We start from the raw sequence: 23872 nt of genomic DNA, 5'->3' as shown, positions 1-23872 counted from the left end.
TTCGAAGAAACCGGTGGCCGGCGGCAGGGTGATGGCATCTTGCATCCGCTTCAAATTCAGCATATAACAATATACAAGTACCAATTGACCTTCGAGAGAACTACTAATATGAACTACAATGGTGTTTTGTACTGCGTATTCGCACAGATTGTAGGAGGGTTGCTAATAAGATTGATCGAGTAGAATACATGTTCACGTTGGGGATGTTACAAAGGAAATTATTGCTGAAACATGCTGGAAAAAGAAAAAGAGCATAAAGAGCCACGACTGCTCGAATACAGACGAATCCATGCCCAATTTATCTCGTAAGATCACCTTTAAAAACCGCCAGCCATTACGACACCGTAGTAGCGTCTGCTCATCTCCACGGTCTGCAGGACGCGCGCATCACCGGTCAGGGGGAGACCAAGAACTGCAGAGGACTCAACAGACTAAAACTTGTGTTAGCAAAAGTGACCAAAAAGGGAAACAACAGCAAAGAGCTGGGATGATAACTAACCTGAACATCTTCATGGGTAATCCAGCCAGCCAGAGCACGGCTCATTTCCTTGAAAGCAACACGCTCTTCCAAGCCATCCAAGCCGGAACCATCGCGAACTCGGTCACCTAGGGCACCCAGTGCATTGACAAGGCGAGTTAGGCGAGTCGGGTCACGTCTGCCACGGGGTGCAGTAGCCAGACGGAGAAAATCCTCATAGATACCACCACCGGAGGCCCAGCCGCGCATCTTGCGTTCGGGCCCATCACCAAAACCGTTGACAATCTTCTCGAGGGTATAGTAGTCTCGCGATATAATGGTAGTAGGCCCAACGATACGGCAAAAGGTAGCATGGGCGTCATTCCAGTGCTTTCCACGAATGAGGCAGTCAACTTCACGAATAGCATCTCCACGATCACGGGCATCAAGGGCCTTAGCAACCCAAATCCAGGCGTCGGGAAGTTGCAGGTCAACAGTCATGTGAAGCCAGGCAGGGTCAGAAGTGACACCATCGGGAGACATGGGGTCAGGGAGGTGTGCACCGAATCGGGCAAGATTTTCTTGTACAGCGCGCTTACGATCATCGGGCCTCGAGAGGTGAAGAAGAACAAAGAGAGCTGGGGCAAGCTCTCCGCTGGCGATCAGTTCCGAAGCATAGTCCCAAACCAGGTGGTCAGCTTGGACTTGATTGATCTCAATAGCGGGGTTTTGTCCTATGACAGTAGCGAGGACATGGTGCAGTTGGAAAGATAAACGGTTGGACAACAAGTTTCCAGACAAAGACTGAGGGAGCAAAGCCGCAGGGAGCTCAGTGGCAGGGATCTTTGTATTCCCGCTAGCCGCCGAGTATGCCTTGAGAAGAACCCATAGTGGAGACTCACGACCAAGAGTGTCTGAGCCAGGCTGCACAGAGGTCCGGGGACTTTGCGCGGGGTGGGGGAATGCAGGTTCCAGACCAGTAGCCAGGTCGTCCAGGAACTTGGAAACAGCGGCCTCGACAGGCTCATCTTCGGTGATACCATACCAGAGGCGGATGCCAAACGCCTGCAGCCAATCCAACTCAAAGCGCTCAGTGAAAACAAAGCTTGAAGCTCGGTCTTCCAACGCACCACCAGATTTGCCTTCACTGCGAAGGCCATTGCCAGAAACCAGCTCATAGAGGGCCCGGACAGGCTCGGTCATCTCAGAGAGGACATTGTTCTGGCGCCAAACCTCAATCTGATTGGCCATGTCTGCTTGTGAGGTGGCATCACGACCAATCTGTGCAACCACAGTGGCCAAGTGGTAGTTCTGGCTATCGACCAAGATTTTGCAAGCCTCCTCAATTCGGTGAGAGCAGAGAAGGTGAACAGCGCGCTCTTCAGGCGAGCGAATATGATCCAGATCATGGGCGTGTCGGTCACGGATGATGCCCTTCCACAGACGAGTCAAACGATCCTTCTTAATCCGATGGGCAAACTTTGGTCGCAGCTGAGGAGGCACACCCGCTGAAATATCGTCCTCGATGTCGTCATTGAACAAAATGTTGGCCAGCTGCCAGACCAATCGTTCTTCCTCCTGGGCTGGTTGCAACGCGAATTCGTGCAGGTTCATCTTGGCTAGACGGACCAAAGGTATCCCGTCAATACGCTGGATGGTAGACTGCTGTTTTTGCACAAGGAGAATTTCCGTGGACTGAATTGGTAGTTAGCGAATGGTTCTTGACAAGGAGATGAAGGGAAGCTTACCTCATTTGATGGACTATAGTCTAGAACCGCGATATCCCTTGCCTCACTGAAGACAGAGTAAAGCTCCTTCCATTGTTGGTTTGTGTCAGAGAGAGGCTGGTTCATGTCATTTTTGACACAGATGATGGTGTCCATGGGACCCCAGCGGGGTTTGAAAGATTCATGGAAAGCAGAGTCTTTCTGGTCCATTTGGGTGGTATCGCCGGCGTATGTTTTGGGTTGTTTGTTGTAAGGCCACTGTACGGAAGAGAGAGAAGAATATTTAGCACTTTGGTCTCGGATTGGTGTACTATCTGTGTGAATGGGGAATGGAGGTGCTAAATACAAGATGGGTGAAAATTGACAAGGTAAACAAAAAACGGATGGACACAGGGAAGGGACAATTCAAAAGTGAAGGGGAAGTCAAGTGCAAAGCAAAGCAGGGGAGCGAACCTCAAAGCCCTTGGGCTGCGATTTCGAAGACTTCAGCTGTGAAGTTGAACTTTGCTTCTTAGGTTGCTGCTGGAAAAGCGAGTTCATCAGGTCGATGCTGTTGGTGAACCCCTTCTTCGGAGACGCGATTTTCTCGGTTGGTGACTCCTCATTAAAAAGATCCCGGTCGTTGAAAGCATTCGCTTGGATTTCTCGCAGAGCATCACGGTTCTGCTTTCGGGGGCTGATGGTTCGCTGAAGCTGCTCAGTCCAGTCGCCACTGAGATTCAAACGAGGCTTGGGTGGTGTGCCAAAGGGCTTGAAGATAGGCTGGGTGGTTTCCAGAACACTGCTCTGGTCATCGTCCTGCTCCACGGTACGATGAAGACTGGGAAAAGAACCCGCCATGTCCATATCCCCTTCCTCATCAGATCCAACTAGCGAGTCGCCAGATTGCTGGCTCTCGGTGACGTCGTCGTCATGCTCAGTAGTTGAACCCGCGGAGCCTTCCTCTAAAAAAGACTCGGTCTCGCCCTCAGAATACATGTCATGGTCTTCGATAGCCATGGCCTGATTCCCGAAAGAGCCAGGAACCAGCTTGTGCTTCTTGAAATCGAAGGTGTCATCATCCATACCGGCCATTGATCCAACAAACGACTCGTCAATGGAAAAGGTCGCGGACTGTTCAAAGCTGATGGGGTGATCGGCCTTGGGAGTGCGATTGTCAGGGCCTCCACTCATAGTGCTCTGATCAAGACTCTCACCTTCTTCATCCTCATCATAGTCAAGTCCATAGGTGGTGAAGTGAGGCACGGTGAAAACCCAAGTGCCAGTGGCGAGCTCGTAGTCGATAAACTCGGTATCAGTCACCTTCTGTAGACGGTCAATGTGTTTATCAAAGAGGGGTCCATTGGTGACGGGGGATGGCCTCTTCTTATCACGGACACGAGGCCAAGAGTTCTCGATACGTAGGGTAGACGGCACGTTCAGACCCTTGCCCATAGGAGGCTTGATTGACTCATCAGGGTACACGGTAATTTTCCGAAGACCGATGTCCACAATGCCATCGAAGATGTGGTCGATGTCAACAGTGGTGAGGTCGACGGCACCATTGAAAGTGACCTGTCCACAGTTCCGACGACCAACGGTGAAGTCGACAACACGCTTCAACTGATCGCGAGGCATCTTGTGGAGCTGCGCTGCAGAGGGGGTCATCCAGTAGTCGCCCGGTTTGGGGTCGCCGTTAGGGACGGTAAGATGCTTAACAGCAGTGGGAACGGGCTCGTCATTCTCGGGAACAACAGCAAGATCGCGACTCACGGACTCCATCTCAGGTTGCTCAATGGTATCAATACCGTTAAGGCTGCCACTCTTGCGAGTGGAGCGAAGGAACCCGAGCTCTGCGGGGGTAGGCTCCGGACTCTTGGACTCCACGTGAACCAGCTCACCACCGGAAACGCCCGGGGAGTCAAAGCTGACCTTCTTCTTCAGTTTGTCAGCGGACTGCGAGGCATCTTCGCCATTGGTAATGGGGGTTGGTGATGGACTGGCGGGACGAGCAAAAAGATCGCTGCGCAAGCTACGGTCGATGGTAAGACGCTTGAGACTGCTGCCATTACTACGTCCGTTGCCAATCTGCAGGGCACCAGGAGACAAAATGCTGTCTGAATCGGGGTTGAAAGAGTTGCGCAAGTTGCTAGTGGAGTAGCTCTTGCTGAAGCTGCGCCCGAAGCTGCCATTGACACTACCACGCAGACTGCTACTGCTGGGCCCTGAGCCCAACAGGCTGCTGCCAAGGCCAGGCGTGCTGGCCGCACTGGAAGGAGATCCATAGGTGGAATAGGAGAATCCATAGCCCTGGTTTCTCTTAGGAGGGGTGACAAGGCGATTGGCAGCATGGGGGGTCATGTTGTAAACAGGTAGCGGGGTGCGCTGCTTCTGCTTCATGCTGGAGGAGAGTGGAGTGGCCAGAGGACCCGGAGACGGGGCATTGGGTGCTGGCAGACCCGAAAAGATAGACTGGCTACCGTAGGGGTTACCCTCGAGCAGGGATGAAGTAAAACTACCGGGAGCAGGCTGCTGGGGCTGTTGAGGTTGCATGTTTTGCGAGTTACCAAATAAGCTACCACCAGTGGGTTGCTGCTGCTGCTGGTTCTGGGTTCCAAAGAGGCTACCACCGGTATTCTGGGCACCAGTGTTCTGATTGTTGCCGAATAGACCAGTACTACCAGTTGGACCGCCGAAAAGGCTAGGCTTCTGCTGCTGGTTTTGCGTGTTGTTCAAGAGCCCACCAGCGGTCTGCTGAGGTTGACTGCTGCCGAAGCCACCACCAAACGCACCGCCAGTAGTGCCGGTAGAGCCGGAGAAAAGACCACCAGGCTTTGCCTGCTGCTGATTCTGGGTGCCGAAAAGCCCACCGCCAGTGTTGGCCGCTTGATTAAACAAACCAGTCCCGCCTTGTTGAGGCTGTTGCTGGGCCTGCTGCTGGTTGTTTCCAAACAAGCCTCCTGTATTTCCGGTAGCAGTATTGTTACCGAACAAGCCTCCCGTGGTGCCAGTTTGCTGTTGGGTATTGTTTGCGCCGAATGTACTGCCCGTGGGACCACCAAACAAGGACTTGTTCTGGGTTTGATTCTGCGTTCCGAAGCCGCCTAGAGTACTCGTGCCAGTTTGCGGCTGAGCACCAAAGGGCGAGGCTGTAGCAGTGGTACTACCGAAGGGATTGGAAGATGTGGTAGGCTGCTGAGTGCCGAATCCACCGCTACCAAAGCCACCAGTGGTGGCAGTTCCCGCGGCGCCGAAAGCAGGCTTGTTTTGCTGCTGGTTGTTGCTACCGAACAAGCCTCCTGTACTTCCGAATCCTCCAGTTCCAGTGCTGCTACCGAATCCTGTACCGGTTGCTCCTGCCGTGCCGAAGGCTGAGGGCTGAGCCGCGGTGGTAGTTCCTGTGTTTCCGAACAACGAGCCCGCAGGCTTTGCTCCGCCGAAAAGGCCCGTGGAGCCACTGTTGCCAAACGCACCGGTAGTCTGTGTTTGTCCAAAGGCAGAGGGCGCACTGGTGGCTGCGGCGCCACCGAATGGAGTAGCACTAGCTCCAAACCCGGTATTTTGCTGAGTGCCAAACCCGCCAGCAGCTGGTGTACCGAAGGCAGAGGTACCGAAAGCGCCGGCTTGACCACTTCCGTTACCGTATCGACGGCCTTGTTGATAATCCGCAAGTCTTAGTTCCTCGAACGAGAACTTGCTGTACGGTTGCATAAAACTGATGCTCTGGTAGTGATTGGTCGCACTGGTGTTGGTATCCTTCTCGGTAAAGGCATTAAAGGGAGTTCCACCGGTACCTTCACAAGGAGGCAAGGCACCCTGGAAAGCAGTGCCAGTACCGGTGCTGCCGAAGCCTCCGCTAGTAGCAGCAGTGTTTGTTGCCCCAAAACCAGTTCCTGAACCAAAGCCACTGCCAGTGTTCGAAGTACCGAAACCAGTACCAGGAGTTTTGCCAAAAAGACTTCCGCCGGTGTTGGCAGTCGTCGCATTGGTGTTGCTACCAAAGCCGCCAGCATTGCCGGTGCCGAATCCACCGCCGGTAGATCCAAATGCGCTGCCCCCAGCAGTTGCGTTGTTTCCGAAAACGCCTCCAGTACTCGCTGTGTTGGTAGCTCCGAAGCCCGCGGGACGGTTTTGGTTCTGGCCAAAGAGCGAACCAGATTGATTATTGTTGTTGGTACCGAATCCTAGAAGACCAAAATGTCAGTAAACCCAACGAGAAGCCAACGAGTCCCATAATTTAAGCTCAGCGAAGAAGAACGAGAGCACAAAAAAAAAGTACAAGACAGTTGTAGCTCGATTATGACGGAGGTGTCCCTGTGTGCGGGCCACTCAGGTTGCACGGAAATCTCCAGGTCTGCTGATCCACGCTAGCGCTCGTTGGCAATTGCCCTAAGCAGGCGAAGAAAAACACAAGCGTGGAGCGTACATATCAGGCATTACCACAGGTATGAAGTCCATAGAGCGAAGAGAAAGGGTCGATAAAGCATGATGGAAAAGCGTCTCAGGAGAGCCGCAAGGATGAAACCGCAAGCCTCAGTTGATTTGAGCACGTACCTCCGCTGGCACCTGCGCCGAAGCTGCTGCTCGTGTTTGCACCGAACAAACCGCCTCCAGTGGTTCCAGTTCCAGTATTACTGGTTCCGAATGCTGGACTTCCGGTAGATCCAAAGCCTAGATAGTAGGGGCGATCGCGGTCAGAGAGACTGATTTCAAGTTGGGCCTCGCAACTCCTCCTGTTGTCGCGGCGTCACTGAACATCGAGGATAACAGCTAGATATGTCGAAAGGGCCTGACGAAGGATTGTATGGCTGGGGGATGAAATTGATTCCTTGCGCGTGTCATGGCCATGGCGGGTCGATGTCAGGAGCGCCGGATTGTTGTTGAGAAAAGAACACCGAAGGGCGGAACAAAGTCACAGGCGAAGAAGAACAAGGGGAATCGAAAAGGGCAATGGGTAAAAATTTCGCAAAGACATATCATTATAGACCTACCTCCTGCAGTGTTATTGTTGGTGCCGAAGCCAGAGCTCCCGAATGCAGAGCCCTGGTTGTTCTGGCCGAACCCTCCTCCACTTCCGAAGAAAGACATGTCGTCGGCCGGGAGCTGAGGACGCTATGTGTTCATAGGTCGGGCTCGCGCAGTAGAATGTGACGAATGCGTCGTCAAAAGTTAGGGGGATGACGAGGATGGCGCGTGGGGGGAAGAGAGTGAGAGACGCGACAGAATTCAAGTCAAGTTTGCTCAAGGTAGAAATAAGATTATGTCAGCACGGCCAAGAGTGATCCGTCACGTGGTTGCTGCCTGACTCGGATACGGGATTGACTCGACTGCCGTCACTCACTCGTGCATAGATGCATGCAAAGACGGAGTGGTGCAGGGTTGTATCCTGTAGCCGGGGCCAGACCTTTTTCGGGGATTCTTACGTATTGATGTGGTATGTCAAATCTGAAACTTGAGAAGTTGTGAGGGCGGTGGTTCGAAATACGAGTAAATAATAGAACTCCCACTAACTGAGAAATACTATACGATTTACTGATTTACTGATTTACATGACAGTGGCAGTAAAAGATGCAGGATAAAACTAGATCCTCATGGCTCCTGATGATACTGGTAGGGAATCTCAAATACATCAAGGGGAAACTCATAACCGAATTACAAAAAATCTCAACCTCCCACCTGAGAGTTTGTTGTGGAGCATACTACACCGGATAATCAGTATACTTGACCGGTGCCATTGTACTATATATCATGTTCAAGGGAACTTACTCTTTTCAGAATTCATTATCGTAAATATTGAGCACTCTCCTACTTCCGACTAGAGGCGTGGACAGTGGCGATGATCTTGTCCACAACGGAGGGGTCAGAAAGCTATGAAACAGATTAGTATCCATCAAAAGTGAAAGTAATATAGTATGGCGGAAATCCTACCGTTGAGGTGTCACCCAAGCTGTCCTCCTCGCCGCTGAGAATCTTGCGCAAAATGCGGCGCATGATCTTGCCGCTGCGAGTCTTGGGGAGGTCTTCCACAACGAAAACGGCCTTGGGGGCAGCGAAGGGGCCAATTGATTTGCGGACCTGCATGACCAGATCCTTGCGCACCTGATCGCTGGTCTCGTTACCCTCCTTCAGGGATACGAAAGCATTCACGGCCTGACCGGTCAACTCGTCGGAAATGCCAACAACAGCAGCTTCAGCAACCATGGCTAGGAGAAGTTAGCGGTTTTCATATATTATAAATTTCTACTAGAAAACACTTACGGTGTTCAATAAGAGCAGCTTCAATCTCAGCGGTGGAGAGACGGTGGCCGGAGACGTTAACGACGTCATCGACGCGGCCTCGGATCCAGTAGTAGCCATCGTGATCGCGGCCAGCGCCATCTCCAGTGAACTAGGAGGTTGTCAATATCAATCCTCATAGAGGGTTGGGTTATAGGTGTCTTACGTAGTAACCCTTGTATACGTTCAAGTAAGTATCCATATAGCGCTTGTGTGCTCCCCAGACGGTGCGGGCCATGCTGGGCCAGGGTTGCTTGAATGCCAGAACACCCTCGACATCATTGCCAGTGACTTCCTCGCCAGAGACGGGGTCAATAATAGCGGGCTCAATACCAAAGAAGGGCAAAGAAGCACTGCCAGGCTTAGTAGGGGTGATACCACCCAGAGGAGTGATGACATGAGAACCAGTCTCGGTCTGCCAGTAAGTCTGTTCATTCAATCAGCATGTGCGCGTTTCTCTCCAGGTCTACGGGGTTACCAACATCGACAATGTGAGCTTCTTCCTTTCCAACGGCCTCAAAGTACCACTTCCAGACTTCTGCGGCAATAGGCTCACCAACAGACCCCAGAATGCGGAGGGACTTCATCTTGTGGTGAATGTGCTCATCACCGGCCCGCTTCAACAAGCGCAGCGCAGTAGGGGCAACATAAAATTGAGTCACATCGTACTTGTCAATGACATCCCAGTAGCGGGAGAAGTTAGGGTAGGCAGGGGTGGACTCGAACACAACGGTTGCGCAACCCAGGAGAAGAGGAGCATACACGACGTAGGTGTGGCCGGTAATCCAACCCACATCACCCCCGCAGAAAAAGCGGTCGTCATCGTGGATATCAAATACGTATTTACCGGTCATAGCGGCACCAAGCAGGTAACCGGCGGTAGTGTGCAGAACACCCTTAGGCTTTCCGGTTGAGCCAGAGGTGTAAAGAAGGAACAGAGGGTCCTCGGAGCTCACAGGCTCCGGGGCAAGGTAGTTGGGGTACTTCTCGACCTCCTCGTGCCACCAAATATCACGACCAGCAGTCCAGGGGACCTCAGCTCCAGTGCGCTTGAAAACAAGCACGGTAGACACATCGGGGCACTGCTTAAGCGCCTCGTCAACGATGCGTTTGGTGCCAATGACCTTGCCACCGCGTTTGCCCTCGTCACTAGTGATGACAACCTTCGAGTTGGCATCAAGGACACGGTCCCGCAGCGAGTCGGAGGAAAAACCGGCGAAAACGACCGAATGCACAGCACCAATTCGCGAGCAGGCCAAGAAAGCAATGACCGCCTCCGGAATCATAGGGAGGTAGATGGCGACCGTGTCACCCTTCTTCACACCCCGCTGCTTCAGAGTCCAGGCCACCCGGGAAACCTCCCGCAGCAGCTCACCGTATGTGATGGTGCGGCCCTCATTGGGCTCATCTGCTTCGTAGATGATGGCCACCTTGTCGGGATTCTTCAGCGCATGGCGATCGACACAGTTGAAGGATGCATTCAGAGTGCCCTCGACGAACCACGCATTGTCGCCGTTCTCGAGCGATCCAAAGTGAGTTGTCTGGAAGTCCTTATCGAATGTGAGCAGTTCGCGGGCCATGCGAGCCCAGAAGGTGTCGGGGTCGCGGATCGACTCTTCATAGAGTTTCTTGTATTCATCAATATCCTTCAGGTGGGTTCCGGAGGGGTGCTTGTTGTGGAAAGCCTGGGGAACATGGAAGGTGTCGACCTCGTGGGCCTCGTGCACCTGCAAGGGGGGTGGAGTTAGCCATCGAAACAATCCTCAAGAGGACGGGGGCAAGAGCGGGGCAAGGCAAAAATGATCCGAGGCGTAGGAACTTACCACCGAGGGTTTGGGGGCATCCGACATGATTGTGAGCCTCTAGGCGCAGACAATTAAGTAAGAGAGAAACGTCGCAAACCTCTAGATGCGGAAGGTCAGAATAATTTCCACAGTAAGGATGGAGAGCACAATGGGATCAATAAGCTTTCGGTGGGAAGAGGGGGACTTACTTCGGGGGGAGGATATGGTTGACGCAGAAAGGAAGAGGGAAAGAAAGCAATACAGAATAAATCAGGGGAACCGCGTTCGTTTAGTAGTCCATTCAGACCATTGCCCACACAATAGCGGGCAGGTGGAGATCCACCATCCATACCTTTCCGTACGCTGTCACTAATGATTATTTTCGGGTGGGGGGGAAGTACTCCCCGCTTACCTGGTTCGGGATTAAGCTAGTATGCCGCGTATAGGTCTTACCACTGGGGTAAATTCCAAAAACTTGGTTGAGGAACTCTTATCAACATAGCCGGGTTTCCAAGCTTCTGATTCCATGGTCAGTATATTGAATAGAAGAGATATTACCGAGGTACGCTGGATTCAAGGTGGAACCTGGAAGCACTTGAGCTGATAATAGGAGCTCACAGTGTGCGTAGCCTATACTAGCTGGTATGTATTTTAAATGGTAATCTAGATAGAACCCACATCAATGAGATCTAGAAATCATAGGAATCCCAGGGGCTTCTTTCAGTTTCAACTTGTACTATATAACAACAAGTACATAAATTGCTATTACAGCTTGACATGCTAGTGCCGCAAATTGAGTGATTGTTGCATGAAAAACAAGATGTATTGACAATACCAAGCTAATTGAATGGAGCTTAGCCCACCAATTGCCTCATGCGGCGTGGGCCGTGGACCGTGCGTTTCTTGATGGCTGAGGAATGCTAATGTTACTGAATGCATCACTTAGTCGAGTTGCGGCATTACATATTCCCTGCTAATCAGGCACCATCAGAAGTAATTTATCTGAATTCAGCGAATATCCGACAAAGTGCTTGTATAGACAAAAATACTAGAACGTGGTTTTGACTTCGGCCATGCGGGGATTGAACAAGGCTCTTCCGTTGCTCCGGGGAAAGGTCAACAATAAGGATCCTCACCCCTCCCTTCGCCCCCTCCCCCTGTTCATCCTCACAACACCATTCGTCCGAGGTGATCGGCCATATTACCTAGGTTCTGCTTGGCATGCTACTCGCTCGGGTCGGATGGACTATCTAACAATCTAACAACAGCTCGCTCGAGAAACGGGATCGGGTGATTTGAAGCAACCCGTGTGTTACCCTTGGACCTAGCTATGTCATCCGGATGTTCTTGCCACCTACTAGTATGGTCCTGTGGTGTCATCGATTTGTTCCCGTGTTCCCAAAAAGTCAATATCACGAACTATGATTTCACGACGGTTGAGGTAACTAGTTCTTGCTGATTTCAACCTGTTACGGAGAGGGTGAGTCAGCATGAAGAGCGTGTGATTCGAAACAAATGAGGCGGAAGTTTATTTCTTCCCTACAGTAGTCAACTTTTATCGGTGGGGGGTTTTTTTAACCTCGTCCCCCTTTTACATATGGGAAAGAACAACTCTAAATACTTAAGCATCATAGTGGAGTATGTGGCAGAATTTAGACAAGTATACCAATAGTTGATCTTGGATAACAATGTTTATGCAATGTTTGTTGGTGGGTTGTGGCTTCGCAATCAACTTTAGATTACTCCGTACTGTACTACATATGATTGTGGGATTGTGGGATTGTGGGGGTGGGATATCACGATGGCTGCCCAAGCTTCCCCTGTTCATAAATAAATAGTCTCATTATCGGTTGAATTGCCAATGTGGCTCTAGCGACTGCTAAAAAGTGTCTATTTAACAGTGGTCGATCTTCTTTACTACTGTAGTACTGACAGCTCGCTGATGTAGTATTCTCCCGAGGGTTCATTTCCTTTCAGTTGAAGATTATTCGGACCAGCATTTGCTGTTTTTAAAGGCGAAAGAAAAAAATACGAATCTAATAAACTCCACACATCCCACTTCGCGTCTCACCAGCCCCCCTTTCCTGCAGTCTTAAGACAACATGGCAATGCATGCGGGATCCAGAATAAAATACCGTACGCCGTACAAGTAATTTTAGCTCACCGTCACCCTGGCATGTCAATACAAAATTCAGTGAATCCCGTTGGAATTGCTTTACCGTGGGGCAAATTCAGCTAGTTGATTTTGCTAATTTTGTTGGGCTCGGCGGGCAGAGTATGGTTCACCGAGAAAATCCCGCGTTATCTCCTTGACAGGAACCAAAGATCACATAAATTTCCCATCAAAATATATGGAGTTGAATTGATTTGCCCGTTGATTATTGGTCACTATTTGAGAGATTTTCCTCACTTCCGAAAAAAAAGGACAATTTCCGCCTTACATCCGCTCGCTGCACTACGGAGTAAGTGCTATCCGACGCTTGCGCTTATCGCCGCAGACCGAATTACCCGCCCGGGCTTACGGATAAAGGACAGTACTCTGCATAACTCAACACCAATTCGAACCGAAAGGACCGATACAGTAAAGTTGACTTTAATGTCACCAATAGACACATCATCAAGCAACACCGAACCGAATGAATGACTTCAAATACCACGCATCTTCCATGGATTTTCCTCCCTGACTACAAGACCTTTCCGGTGCAGTTGCCTGTATCCTGCAACGTTGTGTTTCCTTCTTGCTTATCTGTTATGCCAGTTGCAGTCATCGAATTAACTCTAATGGCTTCAATAAGCATATCCAATATGGCCGTATAGTAATTGGCGAAGGTAACCGCAGTCTCCGCTCAGATAGGTGTGGAGGAGTACCTGCCTAGCAGATCACAATTAGTAGGAGCCGAAACAAGGACGCTAAGATAAAACATCCACCAGGATATGAATGGAAATCTCATCCTCTTTTCCACAATGTCAAATCCCTTCCTGGAGGCTCTATCTGAAGCTTATCCAAGAAGACTAACACGATGTTCGTGATTAACCGCACCTACCAGCCGTGAACCACCACCCCATATGACATCTCGAATAATGTTCCTCCATAGACATAATATGTACATATCAAGGTTAGTAGGTATATTGAATGTTACTTTTGCCCATTCCAAGGTTTCCTTAAAGGTTTCCTCTTCAACCTAGGAACTCTCTTAATATTGTAAGAATGGGATGGGTCCTCTTCCGAGCCCATCCCCTTAGTATGTATCACTTTACAGGTATTTTAAGTCCCTGTATGCCTCTAACAGGGAAGCTGATGGTAATTGAAGTGTCAGTAAGTCTGAGTTCATGTATCAGTTCCTCTCAAAACGCTAACCTATATGAGTAAGGATAGAGTGGGTAACGGGTAGCCTATTTCCATGGTTCTCATTGTCTGGGGTCTCACCGCCTTTGGCCGTGGGGTTTTACCTTCGTCATCTCCAAGCAGGTTGACCATGCTTTGGCTCACGCAATGTTCTTGCAGTCATGCCAGAAGACATGTCTATGATCCCATACAATGGGGGAAACCTTGATGTTGTACTGTAAGTGTTCACCCGTTGTTTCAACTCTTTTGCCTGACAGAGGACCAGCCGGCATAACGACTCGGTTGTCGTATATGACCATGACTCGCAACAGCTAGTTCTCCGCAATGCCTCTGATACACATGAGAGTGATGTTGACCTTACAAACTGCCCCCTATGCCATCGGCCTATGCGAGATGATAGTCGAGATCGACATCATGCCGCCACAGACCCCGAAGGCGAGTTCATCAACCCGAATTACTTTCGCATGCTCGACAACAGCCTTCCAAGCTCCACAAGCTCCTCTACCCCTCCTTCTCCCCATCATCGCCTCGTCCATCCTGCTCTCCCCGGCGGATCAATAAGCACTGGATCTACACGACCCTCTTCTCAGGAATTTCATCCGACAACGTCCCAGGGGATCTCATCCGCTGCATTCAGTCAGGATTATTTTAAGAAGTTCTTTGTTGAGGAAAAAGTGCTAGGAAAGGGAGGGAAAGGCGTCGTGCTGCTTGTAAAACACGTCCTGGATGGCGTGTCTCTCGGACAATACGCCTGCAAACGTGTCCCTGTTGGCGACGATCATGAATGGCTAGAGAAGGTCCTGGGCGAAGTCCAACTTTTGCAGCATCTGTCCCAACAAAATCTGGTGTCTTATCGCCACGTTTGGTTGGAGAATGCCAGAATAAATGTCTTTGGTCCCAGTGTGCCATGTGCCTTTATCCTACAACAATACTGCAATTCCGGTGATCTTCACAACTACATTTGTGGCTCCGTTCAGACATCTACCACCGCCCAGCAACTGAAAGCGCGCCTCCGACGAAAATCAAAAGGCGAACCAGACTTGAACCCTGTGGGACCTCGCATGCTTCAGCTAGATGAGATCTATTCTTTCTTCCGAGACATCACGTCTGGATTGCGCCATTTGCACACCAATGGATACATTCATCGTGACTTGAAACCACAAAACTGTCTCCTTCATGAAAGCACGGATGGTATGCGAGTCTTGGTAAGTGACTTTGGCGAGGTACAAACGCAGGATGCGATGCGCAAATCGACCGGTGCAACCGGGACATTGTCATATTGTGCGCCCGAGGTTCTTCGACGAGATTACCCTGATGGGCCGTTCGGCAACTTCACATTCAAGTCCGACATATTTTCGCTGGGCATGATTCTCTATTTTCTGTGCTTTGCAGAGCTTCCATATGCGAGTGCCGATATCATTAACGAGGAAAAAGAAGACTTGGACCAGCTTCGCAAGGAGATCACCAGCTGGGCTGGTTTCGATCAAGCTAGAAGGAAGCGTCCTGACCTTCCCGAGAAACTGTATGGCTTCTTGGACAGACTGCTTTCCGTGGATCCCGACAGACGGCCTACTGCTGATGAAGTCCTAAATGGTATCCAAGCCGGTGCCGGTGCTAATGAGTTTCGCTTCAAAAGAAACAGCTCTACTAGTCCTGATGTGCCCGGTGCTAGAATTCACCCTGTCGATAGTCCTCGGCCTTCTGTGGATAGGCGAGCCCTGTCTCCCGCCAAGAAAATGCCTCGCTCTCCCATGGCATTCCGACGAGACTCGATGTTCGATTCGAATGAGTTTGGGGCTATTCAGACCCCTGGATCAGATCTCATCGATGGCCGGAGACCATCTCTCAATCCCGACCAAGATATGGTAGTTCGCCCCCGATACTCTACTTCACCACCGATATCGCCGAACAGACACAGCCATGATGAATCCATGCACGACCATCAATCGCAATCAATGCCTCGTCAACAACTTCTTCCTCCGCCTCCAAGCAGATTTCCTTCGCTGGATTTTCTGACAACATACACCACGTCACCAGGACTGCAGTTCTCCCTGTTTCTTATCAAGGTAGTCTCTGTTCTCCACCCATGCTCGCCTCTCTCTGTGAAGCCTTGGATTCTCTACCCTCTTCTTCTACTTGCTGCAATAAGTCTTGGTGCACATGACCTTCGAGTACAAGGTCTGGCTACCTTAGCACATATGCTCGTCGTCGGGGTCGGTATGCGTCTAGGCGCTCTTTGTACTTGGCACGCAGACTCGACTCTCGGTTTCTAATATTCTGAACGATTACACATGCATTGATGACCAGCCATTAATATGCTTCTCATGATCTTATTTTATCATTGGGAATGAAGATATCATACATTAACCATTTCTCTCTGGGTAGCAAAGGGAGTACATCTCCCTTGGCAGCACACTACTATATCCATTTATTCTTTTATATCAAGGGTTGTATCGATGAGTCGAGAGTTTTCAATTAAAAGCCTATATCTTATAGATTAGAGCCTAGAGGGCCGATAGTCCCTCCATGGGAGCGACGTCAACAATAATCTGCGACAGTTCTCCAAGTAAGCGCAGAGATGCCAAGGCCTCCACAAAAGCCACATCTTGAGCTCCCTCCTCGTGAGCCTATCAATGGTGAGCAAGTGCATTCCTGTTCTTCAAGGGTTCTCTTACCTCGGTACTCGCCCATCCCAAAATGCCAACAACCACATCCCCCTCAAGATTCAAGCTTTTCCCTAGCGTCACGGGAGCAAGTCTCCCGCTGCGAGATAGAGTCTGGGATAAATCCTCCCAGATCTCCTGTGCCGCTTGAATGGCCTCAGGTCCATTGACACCAAGTCGGAAAATCTCCACAACGGGGGCAATAGAAGACTCTTTGGGGCTGATATTCGTCTCGTAGAGCTGTAGCTTGGGTGGCCCACTCACTAGGTGCCTGATTGAATTGGCAAAGGAGGCAAATTGAGCAGAAGCAACAAAGGCATGGAAGGCAGCTTCCTCTGTCCATTCTTCGGGGCTAGATCAGCAATGTAATTCATTTAGCCTTTGATATCACTGAATACTCACCGAAAATAATGATCTCTCTATGCTGATCGCGCACATCTTTGCCGTCCTCGCTGAGTACCCAGCCTCGGAAAGCACTGATCAGACCTGGGTTCGGTTCTATCAGTGATTTACTGATAATCGGCCAGTTTTGTTCGATTTCATCGAGGACCCCTTTGGTCGGAATCACGTTAGGGAAGATGAGTTCTGTGATAGCCATTGTGAACTGTGCAGGTGAATTGTGCAGGTATGTTTCTGTGGACCTCTATTAAGTTGTGGGATAGCCGTGGCTTTATATATGTTCCATTGGAAGGTCCGCATAGGTGCTAACCCAGGTGACTGCAAATGTTGAGTCTGTACGCTGCGGACTTTGAATGGAAAAATCCGATCCTTTCCGATCCCATGATTCAAGTTGATTTGCTGGAGGACGCCAACATTCAAAATTTCCAAGATTGTAAGAAAAACAAATACACCTGCTGATATCTCTGGTGGAGAATGCGGAGTTTGCGGACTTTTAGGCGGGATTTCTTAGCGGGACTCAACTCGTCTTACATCTGTGAATGTCCGCAACCCAACTCAACGTCATGCCTCGCAACTCACCCTGTACTCGATCCCGTCAAAAATCATGTATCGCATGTGCGGAGGGCAAAAGACGTTGCAATCGACAGACTCCGCAGTGCTCCCGATGTCTCGCCCGAGGTGTGCAGTGCTGCTACGTGAATCGATCACAACAGACTGAAACCTATCTACAACCACGGACTCCGCCTTCGATAACATTTCCTGATTACTCCGACGATCTCCTACTATACGAAGACTCAACTGAATCAACCCTTTTTTACGATGATAATATCAATGACTCATCATGGCTCACGAGTCCTTCCTCACTTTCATCATATCCAACACTATCCTCGATCCCGAAATATCCCGAGCTCACAGTTGTGGAGAAATGGGCTACACAAAAGATCGTGCAGAATATCAAGAACATGCCACATCTATTCTTTCAACACGGCAAAAATTCATTCATCCACGCACGCCTATATGAGTCTCATCTTCCCGACGCAATTCAAGATGCATTTACAGTGTCTGCGGCGTATTGCACTAAGAATGTCGAAACAGCAGATATGGTCTTTCGTATCTTGGAATCGAAAGCTAGTTCTCTCATGAGACAGGATTACGCGGCCCAGCCCCTGGAAGCCTTACTGGCAGCCACACAGGCCCTAATGCTGTTCCACATCATGCAGCTCTTCGATGGTGATATTCGACAACGATCGGTCGCGGAGCAGAGTTTGGTGACTTTAAATTCGATGACTGTCCAGCTACATATGCGCGCAGCAGAACTTGCACCGGCATCTACGTGGCAGATGTGGATCTTCGCTGAGAGTATTAGGCGGACGGTGATTATGTCGATGCTTATTGAGGGCTTGTATTCTGTGCTGAAATCGGGGTTCTGTAACTGTGTGCCTACTTTGAGTTTACTTCCTTTCACTGCCGGCGCAGAGCTGTGGGATGCAAATACAGATGCTTCGTGGCTAGCTAAAAGCCAACAGGGTGGGACTTTGGATGTAGTGCTGTATGGTGACTTTTCAGGGGCTTGGGCGAAGGGCCTTGTTCCAAGGAAGCTGGATCCCTTTGAGAAGCTCTTACTTACACCCTGTGTGGGTGAAAAGTATCGGAAGTTCCTTGAACTTCAGGAGTGTACTTGAATATTGTATTATGGATGATATGAATGTCGGGGGTGAAAAAATAACTATATCTCCACCTGATCAGATCTCAGCCAACCCAACCTTCGCAGTCCGTAAGTACTCTATCCAAAAAGAACAGTAAATAGATGAGCACAGTACAGACTGGCCTGAAAGAGTGACATTGACACCCAATGGTGAAATAGCCAGAGATGCCCTCGTTTGATTTTTCATCTTGGAATTCTTTGAATGATCCATACCAGTGAGTGGTATGTCCATGATGTGCTGGAAGGTTCCAGCACAATGACTTCCGTTCTCGCGTAGGAGGAGACACCAGATCGAACATCCAGTTTTGCTAGTCTAATTCAGTATCGTTTCAAGTTTGAATAGCAGATCATCTGCCTTGGTAGGTCTTCATGGCTAATATACTTGTTTTGGGCTTTCATCATCAAGAAAGTCATTATCGTGTTGTGCGATTCCGCACCCTTTAGCGTGACCTACAGTGTATGGTATATAGCTAGAGAAATCTGCTTGAAATACAAGCTTTGGGTGCCACATTGCCGTCATTCGTATCCTTGGCCAATTTTGTTCGGGCCCTTCATACGCTGCTTCCTTGCCTTGAAATTCGTGGAGAGGGGTTTTAGAGTTTGTAGTCATCGAGTAGAGAGTGAAGCTGTTCAAGAGTGTCAAGGTTGAGACTGTGAAAATATATGTTGTAGTTTAAGTCTCGTTGATTCGTAAATGAAAACAAAGGGAGAAAAGGTTGAAGTGAAACGGAGTTATTAAGGCGGTGGTCCGTGCGCCACAGTGGGTCTTAGATCATTAATCAGTTCAAGCTTCCTTTCTTCTCTTTCATTCATTCGCTATCCCCACCATGGCCTCCAAAAATGGGATCGACCGTCGAGATGAAGACGGTAAGATCAAGAACCCCTTCAACACGCGAAATGCTAATACTCAACTTCTTAAGAGGTGTGCCCCGTCTGCAAATCCTCGCGCTACCTTAACCCGAACATGCGGTTCCTCATCAACCCAGAATGTTATCACAAGATGTGCGAATCCTGCGTTGACCGCATATTCTCATCCGGTCCATCCAGCTGCCCAGTAGCCGGATGTCGAAAGACACTACGCAAAAACCGGTTCCGAGCCCAAACCTTCGAGGATATCGGGGTAGAGAGAGAGGTCGATATTCGGCGGCGAGTGATGCACATGTACGCCACCCAAAGCCTCAACAGCAACCACCCCCAAACCCCTCAAAGCTAACAATAGACCCCAACAGTCTAAACCGCCGCGAAGAAGAGTTCGACTCCAAACGCGCTTACGACGATTTCCTCGAACAGCGCGAAGATATGATCGCTAACCTCGTCTCCCGCATCGACGTCGCCAAAACAGAAGCCCAACTTCAGAAATACGCATCCGTAAACATGCAGTCCATCCGCGCAAACCAAGCCCTCGAAGAACAAGAAGCATCCTCCTTTGCAGCCCGCATGACCCTGGAACAAGAAGAAGCGCGCCTCCGCCGCCAAGCCGCGCGCGAACAGCTCGAGAACGAGCGTCGCGAGATGCACGCCGGACGCGAGGACATGATCTCCCGCCTTGCAGCAGGATCAAGTGCCGATGCCGCAGCGATCGCACGCGAAGGACATAAGGTGCTGTTGAAGAAATCGTCTGCGCGGCGTAGCGAGGAGGATCGCATTCGACAGAAACAGGCTGCGCTGCGCGGCAGTGAGTTGAAGCGGGGTGGATCATCGATGACAACTGCTGAAACGGCTGGGCCGTCTGATGGTGGACTGATTAAGGGTCTGCGGAGGATCAAAACGCCTGAGCCGGAGAAGCCGTATGATCCGTTTATGGGATATGTACCCGAGAAGCGGGATTACTATTCCTTGCAGCCATCTTATCCGTCTACCTACCTGGATCGTGTGAAGAATGATACTCGGGTGGCGGCGGGAGGATATGATCTGCAGGAGTATTATTCGCGGACACTGGTGGAGGCGTTTGCGGGATTGGGATGTTTCATTGAGGAGGAGGTTGCGCAGCGAGACAGTGCTACCTCGGGGTTAGGACTGAAGCCTGTTGCAACGACAGGTGCTGCGATGGCGGCGGGTGAGAAACCTTGAAGGTTTTCATCCAAAATATCTGGGCTCGGTCTTTTTTCCAGCAGTATATGGCACATAGCGACGGCGTTTGAAACCTTTCTTTGTCTATAAAAATATCCACACTTTGCATACCTGAAATTGAAGAATGTGAAGAACGAATTGGGCTCGATACATTTATGGAAACAAAGGCCAGACGAGTATAAAATGGTTGATCGGCAATGAGGGCTCACAAGAATCGGTAGAATTACAACCTGAAAAAATAACGCTAATACACCCTTCAATGCTAATTCACATTCAGTGTTCAAGTACGTCCAGTGAGCTCTGCAGTGCTCTCAATGCCCTCCCAGGGCAGTTCATCTTCATCATCCGAGTCTGCCAAGCGCGATGATTTGTTGGTTGTGCCAGTCACGTCCTGGGCGGCGGCCATATCAACACCAATGGATTCTAAAGTCGTCTCCATCTCTCGCTCCGTCATCTCATAGCCAACTTTCTGGCCCTCGAGAACGTCATACAATGCATAAATCTGGTCGGACTTCATATCAATATCCCTCAAAACAGTCTCAATCTTCTCCAAGAGCGCCTTCCGCTGTCGCTTTCCAAGGGACGCATCCAAGTTGTTGTAAGCACTTTGGTAGGTAGCAAGCTGCATCTTCAAATGGGACAGCTCATCTTCAAGGGTCTTGAGAACAGTGGCGAGAGCAACGGCGGGGGATTGCGAAGGGCGCATAGTAGGCTCCTCGTTGTAGAGAGATGGCTTTGGCATGCGCTCGGAAACAGGAACGGGCTTAGTGACCTTAACAGGCTCATGGTTGCAAGTATCATTGGGGAGGACGTTCTTGCAGACCATGCAGTTCTTGCCCTCGTGGTGTGCAAGGCTGTCCAAAGCTCGCTGGTCAGCTTCTGGGAGGCGAGTTGGGTTACTGGCAGCCAGCTCGACACGGCTGAGGGTGATGTCCGGCAGGATAAACGCGGAGGTCATGTCCTCGATGTTTCGACGCTTCTTACGTTGCGAGGGGATCGATGTGACAGAATGTTCAGAATGGCGTCTTGGACGTTCTGCTGTGGGAACAACCAAGCTGTTCTCACCCTCGGATGTTGCTACTGATTTGGTGGTGACATCGCCAGTCGCTGATGCAGGTCGGGGAATTTGGGGCTTGGGTTCGCGCAGAGATGATTTACGCGGCATGGGTGTCTTCAAGATGCTTTGGCGGGTAGTGTTGACAGTCTCGGCTGTGGTGTCCTTGGTAGCGCTTGAACGACGTTGCTTGCGCGACAATCTTTCTTCTTCCAAAGTCTTGCGGAGACGAGCAATCTCATTTTCCTAGAGCATCACCCGTTAGCCGTATTCATGATTTAGGATAATTTCAAGACTCACATCAATAATACTCAGCAAGGTAAGATCCTCCACCTGGAAGGACGCCTTGCTCTGCTCAGTGACCTCTGTCACATCCTCCACCACAACCCGTTTGACCCGCTGCTTGCTAGTGTTGGGCTGCTTTCTACTACTCTTTGACTCAGACTGGCGGACAGCAGCGGACCGGCTTGATCTGGCAGAACGTTTGGTTGTATGCACGTCGATAGAAAATAGGGCCTCTTCTGCGCGCTCCTTCTCCAAGCGGGAGATCTCCTTGTCCACCTGGGTGGAGATTTTGGAACGAGAATCGTCATGGCGTCTGGCCCTGGAATTGGATCGAGCACTCTTTGAGGTGAGGTCTCTGGTGCTGCGACTCATGTCTCCGCTACGCTCTGTGTAACTTTGGCTGTCGTCATCGGAGCCAGTGAGACTTTCTTCTGAACTGGCAGTCTCCTGCTCGCGAGACTTCTTGGAAGTTTGGCTCAGCTGTGACTTGAGTTCTGCATTCTCTCGTCTCAACGCCTCGTTCTCAGTCTTAAGCTCGCGTGTTTCAAGGTAGGCGACGCCCAATTGAGAAATTGCCGACTCTCTTTCTTGGTTCAGACGTCTCACTGCGGCCTCTTGAACCTGGGTCTTCCGGTCTGCGATGTCAAGTTGATTTTGAAGGGCAAGGTTTGCGGCTTCGAGTTCTACAACTGTTAGCTGAGGAACATGGACAATTTTGAACAAATACGTACTTTGGTTCTCACTTGCAGCACGCTTGGAAGACTTTCTGTTTTCGCCATCGTCTACTGCGTACTTCTCAGAGTGTCGAGATCTACCTGCCTTGAGGGCTGCGTTCTCCTCACGATATGTCTCCAGTCTCCTCTCTGCATCGGACTTGAACATCTCTAATTCAGAAACCTTGTCCTGCAAGAGTCTGAGGGACACAAACAAAGCTTTTTCGTCCTCGGGGATGGGAACCGCGTCGAGGGGCATATGTTCACGGGTCAAGGATACATCCGCCCCGTCATGGGGAGGGGAAACAAATCGAGTGGAGCGTCTGTGCGAGAAAACCGGAGTGCCGTCTTCGTAGACACCAGAGACCAGTTCGGAGATATTAGGGAGGTCGGGAAGGAGGAAGGAGTTGCGGGTCATGGTGTCGCCCATATTGGTGTGTGTTGCGTTACCAACCGGTCGGCGCGTAGCCGCAGGATTGCCTTTGCGAATCTCTTTCGCATATGCTTCTTGCGAGGCGCGCTCAATTGCGTCGGCGATCTCTTGGGATTGGTTGACGTTTCCGAAACGCGTCGATCGGGATTTGGTCTCAACTGGAGCAGGGCGTTCATCTCCCAAAAATGAACCGTCGTAGTTGTCACGAACTTTGGCATGCATGTCGGAGAGGGTGCGTCGTTGGTCCCGTTGGTTCTTAGAAACCTGGGGGCTCATCATATGTTCTTTCTGGGCTTGGTTTGCGCGGCGCAATTGAGCATCTTTTCGCAGATTTTCACTAACTGCGCGTCTGCTGGTTGAGCGAGCAGGTAGACTCTTCTGCGGGGTGGGGTATTCCACGCGCACGGCAGGAGAGGAAGATCGCACACTATTCTGGAAGCTCATCACAGAGTCTCGCGAGTCGTCCAAACGACGCGCAGACTTGCCGACGCCGCGCCCCAGCTCCATAGAGGGCTCACTGTTGTCATCAAACATTTCCTCTGCATCGATTTCATCTTCTGAGGGTATCTGGGAAAATTCGGGGAAGGCACGGTCAATAGTCGAGGTGTTGACCTCCCAGTCAGCTTCCTCGTGCATATTGGGAAGCCGGGGGCTGCCGATTTCTCGGGTGGATGCCAATGCCTCGTGTTCAGGATCAAAATCAGACACCGTCAAACTGGTGTCAGAAAGAGGCATATTCAAAAAGCTGTAGTTTGGTGGTTCATGTGGAGGGAGGGAAGTGGAGGTGTTGATGGTTTTGTTTTGGAACCGCGGGAATGGGAATGTTTTGGTCGCGCGTCTCCGCCAATCACGGTAGTTGTACTAAGAGGCTGGGAAAGTACAGCCCAACCTCTCTCTGTACCCTCCACGTCCGAGTCTTTACAGATAGAAAAAGATTTCAATCTATTTCGAAGTGTTTTATTGGAAAGTCATTTACAATGC

At 50.4% G+C, this 23872-nt stretch overlaps 7 protein-coding genes across 7 annotated transcripts; 3 read left to right on the top strand and 4 right to left on the bottom strand.

Moving 5' to 3' along the window:
• Window positions 1–317: 317 nt before the first annotated feature.
• N7520_006304 (uncharacterized protein) lies at window positions 318–7251 on the bottom strand (the record flags this gene model as incomplete). Its single annotated transcript, XM_057140238.1, has 6 exons — window positions 318–431; window positions 500–2152; window positions 2206–2442; window positions 2638–6347; window positions 6718–6810; window positions 7155–7251. The coding sequence occupies 6 exons, from the start codon at window positions 7249–7251 to the stop codon at window positions 318–320; spliced, it is 5904 nt and encodes a 1967-aa protein (XP_056994244.1).
• Window positions 7252–7968: 717 nt separating this feature from the next.
• N7520_006303 (acetate--CoA ligase) lies at window positions 7969–10289 on the bottom strand (the record flags this gene model as incomplete). Its single annotated transcript, XM_057140237.1, has 6 exons — window positions 7969–8031; window positions 8092–8366; window positions 8422–8551; window positions 8606–8866; window positions 8922–10166; window positions 10263–10289. The coding sequence occupies 6 exons, from the start codon at window positions 10287–10289 to the stop codon at window positions 7969–7971; spliced, it is 2001 nt and encodes a 666-aa protein (XP_056994243.1).
• A 3441-nt stretch (window positions 10290–13730) lies between these two features.
• Window positions 13731–15842, top strand: N7520_006302 (protein kinase IKS1; the record flags this gene model as incomplete). Its single annotated transcript, XM_057140236.1, has 2 exons — window positions 13731–13786; window positions 13835–15842. The coding sequence occupies 2 exons, from the start codon at window positions 13731–13733 to the stop codon at window positions 15840–15842; spliced, it is 2064 nt and encodes a 687-aa protein (XP_056994242.1).
• Window positions 15843–16073: 231 nt separating this feature from the next.
• N7520_006301 (putative quinol monooxygenase) lies at window positions 16074–16830 on the bottom strand (the record flags this gene model as incomplete). Its single annotated transcript, XM_057140235.1, has 3 exons — window positions 16074–16196; window positions 16245–16576; window positions 16635–16830. The coding sequence occupies 3 exons, from the start codon at window positions 16828–16830 to the stop codon at window positions 16074–16076; spliced, it is 651 nt and encodes a 216-aa protein (XP_056994241.1).
• Window positions 16831–17194: 364 nt separating this feature from the next.
• On the top strand, window positions 17195–18313 carry N7520_006300 (Zn(II)2Cys6 transcription factor domain-containing protein; the record flags this gene model as incomplete). Its single annotated transcript, XM_057140234.1, has 1 exon — window positions 17195–18313. The coding sequence occupies one exon, from the start codon at window positions 17195–17197 to the stop codon at window positions 18311–18313; it is 1119 nt and encodes a 372-aa protein (XP_056994240.1).
• Window positions 18314–19163: 850 nt separating this feature from the next.
• On the top strand, window positions 19164–20406 carry N7520_006299 (TFIIH/NER complex subunit TFB3; the record flags this gene model as incomplete). Its single annotated transcript, XM_057140233.1, has 3 exons — window positions 19164–19203; window positions 19257–19497; window positions 19566–20406. The coding sequence occupies 3 exons, from the start codon at window positions 19164–19166 to the stop codon at window positions 20404–20406; spliced, it is 1122 nt and encodes a 373-aa protein (XP_056994239.1).
• Window positions 20407–20686: 280 nt separating this feature from the next.
• Window positions 20687–23626, bottom strand: N7520_006298 (uncharacterized protein; the record flags this gene model as incomplete). The annotated part of the gene is made up of 3 exons (XM_057140232.1): window positions 20687–21706; window positions 21761–22428; window positions 22477–23626. 3 exons carry the CDS (start codon window positions 23624–23626, stop codon window positions 20687–20689), a joined length of 2838 nt encoding a protein of 945 aa, XP_056994238.1.
• Window positions 23627–23872: the final 246 nt, after the last annotated feature.

The sequence above is a fragment of the Penicillium odoratum genome, assembly GCF_028828045.1.
Source record: "Penicillium odoratum strain IBT 22623 chromosome Unknown utg000005l_segment0_segment0, whole genome shotgun sequence".
In the NCBI taxonomy this organism is placed as follows: domain Eukaryota; kingdom Fungi; phylum Ascomycota; class Eurotiomycetes; order Eurotiales; family Aspergillaceae; genus Penicillium; species Penicillium odoratum.
Note: the sequence above shows the minus strand (reverse complement) of the source record. Positions and strands in the feature narration are given on the sequence as shown.